The 14,740-nt window shown below is 48.1% G+C and overlaps 1 protein-coding gene across 1 annotated transcript in view; it reads left to right on the forward strand.

Annotated features, from left to right (window-relative positions):
- LOC121002849 (cytochrome P450 2F2-like) overlaps nt 1-14,740 on the forward strand; it is a 332,030-nt gene that overhangs the window by 166,713 nt on the left and 150,577 nt on the right. Inside the window, exon 6 of the mRNA XM_040434460.1 lies at nt 4,044-4,185. Coding sequence (XP_040290394.1) covers nt 4,044-4,185 — 142 coding nt within the window. The remainder of the gene's footprint in view (nt 1-4,043; nt 4,186-14,740) is intronic.

Raw genomic sequence — 14,740 nt, forward strand, 5'->3', positions numbered from 1 at the left:
AAATTTCTAAGTGCGAAAGTAGCCTGAGCGGATCCGTTCAGACTTTCAATGTAAAGTCAATGGGGGACGGATCCGCTTGAAGATTGAGCCATATGGTGTCATCTTCAAGCGGATCCGTTCCCATTGACTTACATTGTAAGTCTGGACGGATCCGCTCGCCTCCGCACGGCCAGGCGGACACCCGAACGCTGCAAGCAGCGTTCAGCTGTCCGCCTGGCCGTGCGGAGGCGAGCGGAGCGGAGGCTGAACGCCGCCAGACTGATGCAGTCTGAGCGGATCCGCATCCATTCAGACTGCATCAGGGCTGGACGGAAGCGTTCTGCTCCGCTCGTGAGCCCCTTCAAACGGAGCTCACGAGCGGACAGCAGAACGCTAGTGTGAAAGTAGCCTAAGCAAACTGATTATAGAACCAGACATAGTACCGGTTCAAAGTCAGCGAGAACCCGGGAAGAGATCCCTGTTGTTCATAATAGCCTTGTCCATGTATTGCACATGATCACTGATGACTGAGTGTTATACGGCACAAAAGACTGATACCTGTGATTGGCTGCAGCTGTCACGTGTAGTATAGGTACACATCACTGCTGTAGTCTACAAAATAAGGCCTCATGCACACGACCGTTTTTTTTGCGGTCCGCAAAAACGGGTTCCATTTTTCCGTGATCCGTGACCGTTTTTCCGTCCTTGGTCTTACTTGATTTTTGGAGGATCCACGGACATGAAAAAAAAGTCGTTTTGGTGTCCGCCTGGCCGTGCGGAGCCAAACGGATCCGTCCTGAATTACAATGCAAGTCAATGGGGACGGATCCGTTTGACGTTGACACAATATGGTGCAATTTCAAACGGATCCGTCCCCCATTGACTTTCAATGTAAAGTCAGGAGTTAATATACCATAGGATCGGAGTTTTCTCCAATCCGATGGTATATTTTACCTTGAAGCGTCCCCATCACCATGGGAACGCCTATATGTTAGAATATACCATCGGATTTGAGTTACATCGTGAAACTCAGAACCGACAGTATATTATAACCCAGAGGCGTTCCCATAGTGAAGGGGACGCTTCTAGTTAGAATATACTACGAACTGTGTACATGACTGCCCCCTGCTGAATGGCAGCACCCGATCTTTTACAGGGGGCTGTGATCAGCACAATTAACCTTTCAGGTGCCGCACCTGAAGGGGTTAATTGTGCGTATCATAGCCCCCTGTAAGAGATCAGGGGTTGCCAGGCAGCAGGGGGCAGACCCCCCTCCCTCCCCAGTTTGAATATCATTGGTGGCCAGTGTGTGCCCCCCCCGGCCCCCCCTCTATTGTAATATCATTGGTGGCCAGTGTGCGCCCCCCCTCCCTCCCTCTATTGTAATATCATTGGTGGCCAGTGTGCGCCCACCCCCCGGCCCCCCCCTCTATTGTAATATCATTGGTGGCCAGTGTGCGGCCCCCCCAGCCCTCCCTCTATTGTAATATCATTGGTGGCCAGTGTGCGGACTCCCCTCTCCCCCCCCGCCCGATCATTGGTGGCAGCGGAGATTCCGATCGGAGTCCCAGTTTAATCGCTCTGGGGCTCCGATCGGTAACCATGGCAACCAGGACGCTACTGCAGGCCTGGTTGCCATGGTTACTTAGAAATATTACAATATTAGAAGCTTCATACTTACCTGCTGGCTGTCTGTGTCCGGCTGGGAGCTCCTCCTACTGGTAAGTGACAGATCATTAAGCAATGCGCCGCACAGACCTGTCACTTACCAGTAGGAGGAGCTCCCGGCCGGACACAGACAGCGCAGCAGCCAGCAGGTAAGTATGATGCTTCTAATATTGTAATATTGCTAAGTAACCATGGCAACCAGGCCTGCAGTAGCGTCCTAGTTGCCTTGGTTACCGATCGGAGCCCCAGAGCGATTAAACTAGGACTCCGATCGGAATCTCCACTGCCACTAATGATCGGGGGGGAGGGGAGGCCGCACACTGGCCACAATGATATTAATACAATAGAGGGGGGCCGGGGGGAAGGGGTACGCACACTGGCCACCAATGATATTACAATAGGGGGGGCGGGGGGGGGCCGCACACTGGCCACCAATGATATTACAATAGGGGGGGGCGGGGGGCCGCACACTGGCCACCAATGATATTCAAACTGGGGAGGCAGGGGGGTCTGCCCCCTGCTGCCTGGCAGCCCCTGATCTCTTATAGGGGGCTATGATATGCACAATTAACCCCTCAGGTGCAGCACCTGAAGGGTTAATTGTGCTGATCACAGCCCCCTGTAAAAGATCGGGTGCTGCCAGGCAGCAGGGGGCAGTCATGTACACAGTTCGTAGTATATTCTAACTAGAAGCGTCCCCATCACTATGGGAACGCCTCTGTGTTAGAATATACTGTCGGATATGAGTTTTCACGAAGTGAAAACTTATCTCTGAAAAAGCTTTTATGCAGACTGATCTTCGGATCCGTCTGTATGAAAGTTAACCTACGGCCACGGATCACGGAATGGGTCCGTGAACCGTTGTCCGTCAAAAAAATAGGACAGGTCATATTTTTTTGACGGACAGGAAACACGGATCACGGATGCGGCTGCAAAACGGTGCATTTTCAGATTTTTCCACGGACCCATTGAAAGTCAATGGGTCCGCGAAAAAAAACGGAAAATGGCCACGGATGCACACAACGGTCGTGTGCATAAGGCCTAAAGCCTAGAGGAAAGAGCTGCAGTGCTGGAATAGATGGGGTCATGGTAGGTACATGTCCTTAATATTCTGCTGGTTGACCTCTTGTGCTTTCTGACAACAGCTTAGTTAAACTCCTAAGATGCATAATATGACTGTATCTTGAAAAATGTTTTCCCAAGCTCCACATTTTGTGCTGGCCAGGCCCATGCTGTGGACCGCAAAATGCTGTCCGCAATGCACGGGCACCGATCGTGGGGCAGCCGAATGGGGTCCGCGATCCGCATCCGATGGTTTGTGCATGCACTACTTTTTTGCGGTGCAGAGGCTCGGACAGAAAACCCATGGAAGCACTTCCGTTCCGTGCCTCCGTTCCGCACTGCATCTCAGGGATTGCGGACCCATTCAAATAATGGGTCCGCATCCGTGATGCGGGATGCACGCGGCCGGGGACCCACCGTATGTGGGCCAAAATACGGCCACGGCCGGGCAATGGCATTGTGCATAAACCCTAATAGACACATCCTGCTTCATGCTGCTGACTTTTAAATACAATCATGGACATGGGCCACATGTAAACCCCAGAGTGGATCGTGGGGAGTAAGCACCCACCAAGCTCTTTGCTTACTCCCAGTAAAAGCCAGGCCCGGAATAGCTGAAACCAGAGCGTCCACTATCTATCCTAGTGGACGCACAAACTTATGGCTTTTACTCCACCAAGGCCGGGTACCTTGGTGGCATGTCTCAGGTGCACCACAGCAAACCACAACAGGTTTCCTGCACCGTTCTCGGAGATACATACCGTCCTTCATATATGAGGCTTGTCACTACCTCACAGTATATACAGGTGTCCAGCATGAAATCAACAGATGGGCAAATCATTTCTATTAGGCTACATGAACATGACCATGCATATTTTGCGGTTTGCAAATTGCGGATCTGCAGAACACGGATGTCAGCCGTCTGTGTTCCGCAATTTGCAGAACGGAACTGATTGCCCATTATATAAATGCCTATTCTTGTCTGCAAAATGGACAAGAGTAGGACATGTTATATTTTTTTACCGGGCCACGGACCAGGACAACGGATGCGGACAGCACACAGAGTGAATGGGACGCATCTTGGGGGGGGGGATGTGGACCCAAGCAACGATCGTGTGAATGAGGCCTTATACTGTATTAATGATAACCTACAAGCCCTCTGAATACCCAATCTTCTGTCAGACGAGGTCAGCGGGTCCTGGTATTTGGCCAGGTTTGCCTGGCGCTGACACTGATCCTGAAGAAGAGCATATTTATAGTGTCACTTATACCATAATAAAGACATGTCCAGTATAATAATCATATTCCTGACTGGATGTTTTTTGCCTCCTCAGGTGAAACATGAGATGGATCCAGATTTTTGTGACACCAGTCTCGTCATGGTGACTGTTGGACTGTTGGTAGCAGCAACTGAGACAACGGGTTCCACCCTAAAATTCATGATAATGCTAATAGCCCATTATCCTGATGTGCAAGGTATGGACATCACTGACCCTGTGCTTAGACCTTCTTAGGGCTGTATTACACCAACAGATTATCTGACCAATGTCTGGCCAATTAGACCAATAGCTGGTGTGTATAACAAAAGATCTGTGTGTGTAATTGGTCATCTGACCAATGATTGGTCAGAAAATCTGTCAGATAACCTATTGGTGTAATACAGCCCTTTGGCTGAGTTCACATCTGTTTATTTTTCCGCTATTCCTTTCGATCAGAAAAACTGAAAAATTGATTCGTTTTAATCCCCACATATTTGAGAATTAGGCCAATTTGAGCGTCATTTGTGCTCAGTCTATGTCAGTTCCATCAGGTTTCCGTTATTATAAAAAGCCCAAAATAACAAAAAAACACCTTTCAGCCATGTCTCTAAGTCAATTAATAATGAATCGAAATGGAAAGTTTTTCTGCTTGCGTCCATTATTTATTCCATGTAAGGGATTCATTTTTATTCTATGTTTCTATTCCTTTGCTGGAAAAAAAATAACGGAAGGAACAGTCAAAGCTGATGTGAACTCATTCTTAGTGCATGAACCAAATGAAAATGATGCAGGATAATAGAGAAATGAAGACACTCTCAGAACTTTGCAAATCAAAACAAGATGTCTAGACCCTAGATAAATTGGATCTATACAGCCATGAACCCCATGAGGCCTGAACTGTGGCTGGCACTGATGGGGGTAGTAATTATTCACAGTAGTGCTCTCCGGGCCGTGCAGTAATGGGAGGGGAGCATCCTTTCTTCCCTCTAGGGCAGTGATGGCTAACCTCCGGCACTCCAGCTGTGTTGAAACTACGAGTCCCAGCATGCTCCATTCATTTCTATAGTTCTGGGAACAGACAAGCAAGTGTTCATCTTGGAAGTTTTGCCACAGCTGGAGTGCCGAAGGTTAGCCATTACAGCACTGGGGCACGGTCTTGTTCTGGGGGTGCTCTACCTGGTGGTAGTGGAGGAGCCCTTGGTGTTAGGTTTTAGGGGAACAAAGCAGTAGTCCCATGGATAGGCTGTGTAATACATTCTATTTTGCCGCAGACCGTGTTGCAATGCAGAGATGAGACTGGTTTTAGTCCAACAAGTTCGCTTTACTTTACTGCCGCAGTTGGTAGACGGTTCACACAAGATCTGTTCATATTGAAATCAATCTTTACAGTTTGCATATGCTAGTTCCCAAGGTTGTGTATAGGAGACAGCAGGCCAAGTAATAGTTCTGAGTCGTTGTCTATATAGCCTGTACAATCTTCTTAAATCCAGCAAAGAGGTGCAGCTTCTCTCTCACACAATAATTCTGTCTCTCTAAATATGGCACTACAATGCCCAGCTCTGCTATCTCTTGTTCAATATTACTGCAGTTCTCACTGTGGGGACAGTTTTATGTAGCAGGAGGCCTGAAGTATATCTCCCCCACCATTATGCAGTGAAATCCACAGGGCTGGCATCTCCCTGTTTCCTGCTGCTTCTCAGCTCTCCTCAGACACAGCCTAAAGCTGCAATACATATTCACTCCCATGAATCTCTCTCCCATACGCATACATGTTTGGCTCAGCCAAATGTTTCTGTGTGCTATGGGGAGATGGTAGAAAGACACTGCCAGACACTTCTGGTGGCGGCTTATCTCCCAGGAGAACAAAAAGAAAATATTAATTTATTATGACAAATTATGAGACTGACAATACAAATGTATTACTGACATTAAGGATGGGCGAGCCAGTTGCTATTTTTCAGACAGCAGACAAACCAGAATATTTTAAGGTTTACTTAGGATGAATCCACTAAAACGACATGTAGCGCCATTTTAGTGTACATGTTGGCGGGGGTTAAAGCATACTGCTGCTCCTGAGGAAGGGGTGTTCAATAGACCCCGAAACGCGTTGAGCCCACCTATTGCCTGTATTTTGAATAAAGGAAGTTACAAGAAGATCACAGTGTGGACCTGCTGCTTCATCCTACTATTCTACTTGCGATCCAGGCGAGGGGGGAATATCCAATAGGTGTCTTGAGCTTTATCCTATTGGATTCCTCCCTGGTGAAGTAAGTCTGATTTACTGTTGAGCTTACTGCCATGTGAAACAATTTTACGGGGGTATCATTATAAAGCCCTCCATTCATGTGTGGACCTGCTGCTTCCCCTTACCATTCTACTTGCAATCTAGGCTAGGGGGGAATACCCAATAGGTGCCTTGAGCTTTTTCCTATTGGATTCCTCCCCGGTGAAGTAAGTCTGATTTTACTGCTGAACTTATTGCCGTGTGTAACAATTTTACGGGGGAATCATTATAAAGCCCTCCCTTCAGGGTGTGTATCCCGCACCTTTTATGTTTGCGTACTTTTCTGTTTACATCTTTATCTGTATGGTCGCTCTCTATTTTATCTACCACTAGCGAGTCCCATTTATAATATAACAGTCTCCATCAGCAACTATTATACATTTAGGGGTGCGTGGCGCCGGACACCTTCTTTCTTTTTTCCGGTGGCTAAGGTTGTATTTTTCCCTGCTTTCTATTTCGTTACAGTATATGCCAGGAAAACAATCTTAGGGAGTGGATATAATTAAGCAGCATATATATATACGTGATTACTGAATTAATGCACAAGGAGTAGCAGCAATCTGACTGTGAGTGTTAACGTGAAATTAAGTGTCAAGCCTCAATCGTCCATGTCCGTCTATTCAGTTTCCACACGGATGGAAAGGTAAGTATGCTTCGGGTCGTTGTCCTGCTGGAACACTATGTCATCCTTTTCATACCCATCGTACTTGAGTGTATAAAGTAACTCGTCTTGTAGGATACTCATATATAGCTCAGTCATGAGACCACTATCGATCCTGGTCAAGTATCCAACTCGAGTTCATGCTTGTTATGACGATATTGAAGTCAAGGCTTCTTCACCATTTTTCAGGCCACCATTCCAGACTTGCGTAATGTGCGTCGCACGGTGGTTGCTTGGACATCTGTGATCTCACTATTACGAAACATATGAGCCACCTCCACTGCCGTGTTTGTCGCGCCAGAACTGATAGACCTTGTGATGAGCTGACTTCTTGACTCCGATATTTTGCCTGGACATCCACCTCTTGGCTTTGGAATGCATGGACTTCTTTTTGTTTTCTTCCAACTGTCATGTAGTTTGGCAATTTTCTTGGCTGAGATACTGCTATCGATGAGCTGGATGATGCTGTTTCTCTTTTCTTGGGAAATCTTCTTCATGGCATTGAACCAGTGACCTTTCATTTTAGAATCAACCTAAAAACACACTGAGCTATTAGGGGATGTGAGAACATGTTTTAACCACCTCCCGTCACACTAACGCCGATAGGCGTCAGGACGGTGGTGCTCTCAGGTCTCGATGACGCCAATAGGCGTCATCTCGTGAGACTCAAGATTTCCTGTGAACGCGCGTGCATAATGCGCGCGCGTTCACGTCAGAGCCATGGGAACAAGATTAACTACAGCCTGCCGGCAGCGATCATTGGCTGGCAGGCTGTCGATTTTTAAAAGATCCAATTAAATTAGTATATCAGACGCTATTTTGTAAATAGCGTCTGATATACCTGCTACCTGGTCCTCTGGTGGTCCCTTTTGCTTGGATTGACCACCAGAGGACACAGGCAGCTCTGTAAGTAGCACCAATCACCACACATACACTACACCCCCCCTGTCAATTATTAACCCCTAATTAACACCTGATCACCCCATATAGACTCCCTGATCACCCCCCCTGTCATTGATCACCCCCCTGTAAGGGTCCCTCATCACCGCCAGGTAGTTAGCTACTTGTTAGGTAGTTAGTGCCCAGCCCACCGCACCGCAGTCACTGATTAGTCGCTGATTAGCGTCATCGCTGTCGCTAATCAGCACTAGTACTATATAGTATCTGTAAGTGATCAAGACTGATCGCAATCAGATCTATATAAGTACATTAGGGTCACCTTAGGCTCTACAAAAAACGCAGTGTTCGCCCGATCAGGCCTGATCTTGTGCGTATACCGTAAAATCGCTGCGCTGCTATAAAGATCACTTTTGAGCTTTTTGGATCTTTATTAGCGATCGCAGCTTTACTTTGCAAGCACTCCTTTTTTACTAGGCAGGTTTGCTCTTTTTCCTGGGTAGTCTCAGAGGAATACCCCCTAAATTTAGTTAGTCCAAAATGGCAAAAAAGGGGTATTCCACTGAAGAGGCCTACAGGATTCTGGCCCTGATGGATGAAAGCGATGGGGACGCCTCACCCGCTGAATCCAGTGGTTCAGAATATGAACCTGTAGACAGCAGTGGCACTCTAACTGCTAGTGAAGATGACGAGGTTGAGGTCTCTGCTACGGTCAGGCGTACCCTACCCCTTGTCAGTGTTCTGCCTACCCCGCATGATGAGCCTCATTTGCAGCAGAGTGGTGCTAGTGCTGATCTTTTTTATGGTGCGGTATACACCAGCAGCGCAGCACATCCTGGACCTTCTACCAGCACTGCCGTATTCCCTGGTGAAGTGGCGAGCACCAGAAGGGCAGTTCAAGCTGGTACGGTGGCACGTGCATTAACTCCCCCGTCGCAGCAACCACGTTCACAGGCCCGTAGAGCCCTTAGTATCCCAGAGGTGCTGGCAAACCCTAATTGGCAATCCCTTGCTTCCGCCGCACCCGTATTGCCCCTTTCACCGCCCAGTCTGGAGTTCGCATGGAGACAGCTCATTTAGGATCGGCCCTTGAGTTTTTTGAGCTGTTCCTCACCGCGGATCTCTATGACTTAGTTGTGACAGAAACCAACCGCTACTCCACAGACTATATAACCGCCAATCCGGAAAGCTTCTATGCCCAGCCTTACCGGTGGAAACCAGTCACAGTTTCCAAATTTAAAATATTTTTGGGCCTTATCCTCAGCATGGGTCTAACTAAAAAAAAATAATTGCGGTCCTATTGGTCTAAAGACCCAATACATTACATGCCCATGTTCTCTGCTGCAATGTCCAGGGCACGTTTTGAGGTCATCATGTGCTTTATGCATTTCGCTGACAATAAAACCTGTCATCCAAGAGGCCACAAAATTCGGCCCCCTTATAGACCATTTGTCATCTAGATTTGCAGATGCGTATACCCCCAATCAGAACATCTGCATAGACGAGTCCCTTATACATTTTACCGGGCGCCTTGGCATCAAACAGTACATCCCCAGCAAGCGCGCACGGTATGGGGTCAAACTGTATAAGCTCTGTGAAAGGGCCACAGGCTATACATATCGTTTTAGGGTCTATGAGGGAAAAGACTCAAAACTGGAGCCAGTCGGATGTCCTGACTACCTGGGGAGCAGTGGCAAGATTGTCTGGGACTTGGTGTCACCCTTACTCCACAAGGGGTACCACTTATACGTGGCCAATTTTTACACAAGTGTGGCCCTCTTTCGGCACTTAAATCTAGTTGGAATTCAATGCTTTGGCACCGCGCGACCTAGTCGCCGGGGCTTCCCCCAACGGCTCGTTAGTACCCGACTTGCACGGGGGGAGAGGGCTGCCTTGTGTGACCAAGAACTGCTCGCGGTGAAGTGGAGGGACAAGAGGGACGTTTACCTTCTGTCCACCATTCAAACAGACACGACAGTAGAAATTGAAAGGGCAGAAATTGGAGTCATTGAGAAACCCCTCTCTGTCCACAACTATAACCTTCACATGGGAGGGGTGGACTTCAATGACCAGATGTTGGCTCCCTATTTAGTGACCCACCGCACCAGACGCTGGTATAAGAAGGTGTCTGTTTATTTAATTCAATTGGCTGTCTATAATAGTTTTGTTCTCTACAGTAAGGCTGGGAGAACAGGATCCTTCCTAAAATTCCAGGAAGAGATCATTTCGGAACTCCAGTATCCAGGAGGGTCCGTGCCCCAAGTCCCTGATGTAGTGAGCCGGCTACATGCCAGACACTTCCCGAGTGTCTATCCTGGTACCCCAACTCACCGTTCCCCAAGAAAAAGATGTTGTGTCTGTAGCAGGGCTGGAATAAGGCGTGACACCACAGTTTTTTGTCCTGACTGTCTTGACCAGCCTGCCCTATGCATAGGGGAGTGTTTCCGCAAGTACCACACACAGGTACACTATTAGTGTAGGGATTGCGTGACACAGGACAGGCACACAGGGGTCTTAGGGCCCTTTCACACAGAGCTGCTACAAACCTCTCCTTTCACCTGGGACAAAGTGCCTAATGTACTTCGCCACATCATTGGGCGATTTGTGCTTTGCACATTGTCCCATGGGGAAGGAGAGGTTTATCCTCTAAAGGTAAAAAAACGAAAACAAAAAAAAAATCACAGGTAAGCAAAAAAGTTAATGTTCTGTTTCAAATGTTAAATAAAGTTAATGTTAATAAATTTATTGCGCTGCTGCCTGTTTTTTTTTTTTTTTTTTTCTTTTTACCTTCTAGGTCAGGGATCAGCAACCTTCGGCACTCCAGATGCTGTGAAACTACAACCCCTAGCATGCAGACATGCTCAGCTGTTCTTCTAACTCCCATAGAAGTGAATGAAGCATGCTGGGAGTTATAGTTTCAGAACACCTGGAGTGCCGGAGGTTGCAGATCTCTGCTCTAGGTGAACCAAGCGATCAACCAGCTGCAGCACTGATGTGCATTCTGACAGAAGCATTGCGCTGCTGTCAGATTACACAAAAGTCGGTGTATGCGGCGCTGCAAGACGAGATTTCTCCTCTGTAGTAAAAAATATATGTTTGTAGAGGCTTATGAGCTGAGGGGCAGTGTTCATATGCTTTGGCAAACACTTTGTATAAAAAAAAATAAAAAAAATTCTGGCAATGATTTATTCATCCACATCGATTAATGTGAATGGAGAAATCGGGTTTGCCAGGGCATACAAGCTGAGTGGGTTTGGATGTTGGGCGGAGCTCCTATGTCCTGGCAGATGCCTTTCCCCTCTATTTTTTTCATCAAAGTTTTTTTTCAGTTCATAGAAATTTTTTTTTTGGGCACAAGTTAGCGGAAAATGATTTTATTTTTTTAATTTTTTTCTTACAAAGTCTCATATTCTACTAACTTGTGCCAAAAAATTAAATTTTACATGAACTCGCCATGTCCCTCACGAAATACCTTGGGGTGTCTTCTTTCCAAAATGGGGTCACTTGTGGGGTATTTATACTGCCCTGGCATTTTAGGGGCCCTAAAGTGTGAGAAGTAGTTTGGAATCCAAATGCGTAAAAAATGCCCTGTGAAATCCTAAAGGTACTCATTGGAATTTGGGCCCCTTTGTGCACCTAGGCTGCAAAAAAGTGTCACACATGTGGTATCGCCGTACTCAGAAGAAGTAGGGCAATGTGTTTTGGGGTGTATTTTTACATATACCCATACTGTGTGTGAGAAATATCTCTGTAAATTGACAACTTTGTATAAAAAAATGGGAAAAGTTCTCATTTACAGAGACATTTCTCACACACAGTATGGGTATATGTAAAAAATACACCCCAAAACACATTGCCCTACTTCTTCTGAGTACGGTGATACCACATGTGTGACACTTTTTTGCAGCCTAGGTGCGCAAAGGGGCCCAAATTCCAATGAGTACCTTTAGGATTTCACAGGGCATTTTTTACGCATTTGGATTCCAAACTACTTCTCACGCTTTAGGTCCCCTAAAATGCCAGGGCAGTATAAATACCCCACAAGTGACCCCATTTTGGAAAGAAGACACCCCAAGGTATTTCGTAAGGGGCATGGCGAGTTCATGTACAATTTTATTTTTTTCACAAGTTAGTGGAATATGAGACTTTAAAGAACAAAGAAGAGAAATCCGTCTCACTTCAGGTGAAGTATAATAGCTTTTTATTCCAGCAAAGTAAAATCCGTAAACAAGTGTACATAAATCAATCTACGCGTTTCAGACCTCTTAGGTATGTGGGTCCTTCCTCATGACAAGCATGTGTATGAAATGGGAGCACCTCCTTATGTATCCCAAACTAACCCCAGGTTAATGAGTATCACCTGGGAGGAGGAGACACAAGGGGGTGTTCCCATGCAAATTGACAAAGCTAAAAAAAATTTTTAGACCAAAATCAAAGCAAACGTGAGAAATAAATCGGATCTGCAGACACATATCCGATGTGCCACATTATAAAGACCGGAATGTTTCTGCAGCCAGCCTGCATTTTGCAATTGCACATGCAGGAGACGTGTCCCATTTACAAGTCAAAGGTATAGAAAGGGTCTATTTGTGTCACGGAACCATGAACCAGACGTACAACAAGAGATAAGTGAAAATAAGAAGGCTTTATTGAAAATAAAGCTGTAAAGCAAAAGTCCAAACTAATGGTGAAACCGAAGCAGAGTCTTTGAGAGGCCAGAGATCAGGAACCAGAAGGGTAGTCAGACGAAGCCAGGATCAGGAACCAGCAGGGTAGTCAGACGAAGCCAGGATCAGGAACCAGAAGCAGCAGCAGTCTTAGAAGCATGTGAACACAGGAGGACCAAGCAAGGAACTGAAGCCACAGACCTCCTATATATATGAGCTAGGCATCCAGCTCCTCCCAGTGGGAAGGAGGAGCCGCAGGGTGGAAGGCTACAAGAAACCCAGAAACCAAGATGGCCGCCAGCACATGTCAAACGAAGGAGAACAGCAAGAAGGTAAGACCATGACAGTACCTCCCCCTCAAGGGCCCCTCCTCCGCGGAGCAAAAAACGGTTTCTGAGGGAAGCGTGCGTGGAAGGCTCGGAGCAAGGCAGGAGCATGGACATCTGCGGAGGGAACCCAGGAACGCTCCTCTGGACCATAACCACGCCAATGGACCAAAAACTGCACCCGACCGCGGACCAGGCGTGAGTCCAGGATATTGCTCACCTCATACTCCTCATGATTGCCCACTCGGACCGGACGAGGCCGAGGAACCGAGGAAGTGAAACGATTACACACCAGTGGCTTCAACAGGGAGACATGAAACACGTTAGAGATCCGCATGCCAGGAGGAAGCGCAAGGGCATAGGCTACCGGGTTTACCCTGCGAAGCACTCGGAAGGGACCAACAAAGCGAGGCGCCAGCTTGGGAGTGGGCACTCGAAGGTTGAGGTTGCGGGTGGACAACCATACACGGTCTCCGACCTGGTAGGAAGGAGCAGGCGCTCGTCTGCGATCAGCCTGGAGTCTCTGGCGCTGCGCAGAGGCCTCAAGGGACTTCTGGATCTGTACCCAAGAAGCACGTAGGACGGAAAGGTGATCCTCCACAGCCGGAATATCCTGGGGAGAGAATACCTCCGGTAACACGGCAGGTTGGAACCCATAATTGGCCATGAAGGGAGACGTCCCAGAGGAAGAGTTCACCGCCGTGTTTCTGGCAAACTCAGCCCAAGGCAGAAGGTCAACCCAATTGTCTTGGTGATCGGAGACATAGCAACGAAGGAATTGCTCCAAGGCCTGATTGGATCGTTCTGCGGCCCAATTGGACTGAGGGTGGTAGGCTGAGGAGAAGGAGAGATGAATCCCCAACTGGGAGCAAAAGGCGCGCCAGAACCTGGACACAAACTGACTCCCCCGATCCGACACAATCTCCTTGGGCAAACCGTGCAACCGGAAGACCTCCCTGGCAAAAATTGTGGCCAACTCTTGTGCAGAGGGTAACTTCTTGAGAGGAACACAGTGGCACATTTTGGAAAACCGATCTACAATCATGAGAATGACCGTATGGCCTCGGGATGCAGGGAGGTCCACAATGAAATCCATCCCCAGGTGTGACCATGGGCGCTCCCCGGTGGCTATGGGTTGCAGAAGGCCCAACGGAAGGTGCCGAGGGGACTTACTCTGGGCACAAATGGAGCATGCCGCTACATATGCGGCGATGTCGGAACGTAGGGAAGGCCACCAGAACAGACGTGAAACAGCCCAGGACAGCTGATTCTTTCCAGGATGCCCCGCGGTCTTGGAGTTATGGTAGGTTCGCAACAACCGAGTGCGCAACTCCTCAGGCACAAAACATCTGCCGTTGGGTCTCCCAGGGGGAGCACCAGATTGAGCCGCCAAGATCTGCTCACCCAGGGGAGAGGTCAGGCTGGTGCGAATGGCGGCCAGGATCTGATTCGGAGGTATGACCGAAGTCGGAATCGACTCCTCCCTGGACAGCTCGGAGTACTGCCGTGATGGGGCATCCGCCCTGATGTTCTTGGAACCGGGTAGGTAGGAGACCACGTAATTAAAACGTGACAAGAACAGAGCCCATCTGGCCTGACGTGGTGTCAATCTCTTGGCCTCAGAAAGGTAGGTCAGATTCTTATGGTCCGTCAGGATGAGAACCGGAACCACCGAACCCTCGAGCAAGTGCCTCCATTCTTTAAGGGCCTGCACGATGGCCAATAACTCCCTGTCACCAATCTGATAGTTGCACTACGCGGAAGACAGTTTCCGGGAGTAAAACCCACAAGGAAGCAGAGGACCCTCTGGTGTTCTACGCTGAGACAGAAGGGCGCCTACTCCCGTCTCAGACGCGTCCACCTCGAGGACAAAGGGCAACCCAGGGTTGGGATGCGACAGAATCGGAGCCGACACAAAAGCGGACTTTAGGGCCTCA

The sequence above is a fragment of the Bufo bufo genome, chromosome 5, assembly GCF_905171765.1.
Source record: "Bufo bufo chromosome 5, aBufBuf1.1, whole genome shotgun sequence".
NCBI lineage: Eukaryota > Metazoa > Chordata > Amphibia > Anura > Bufonidae > Bufo > Bufo bufo.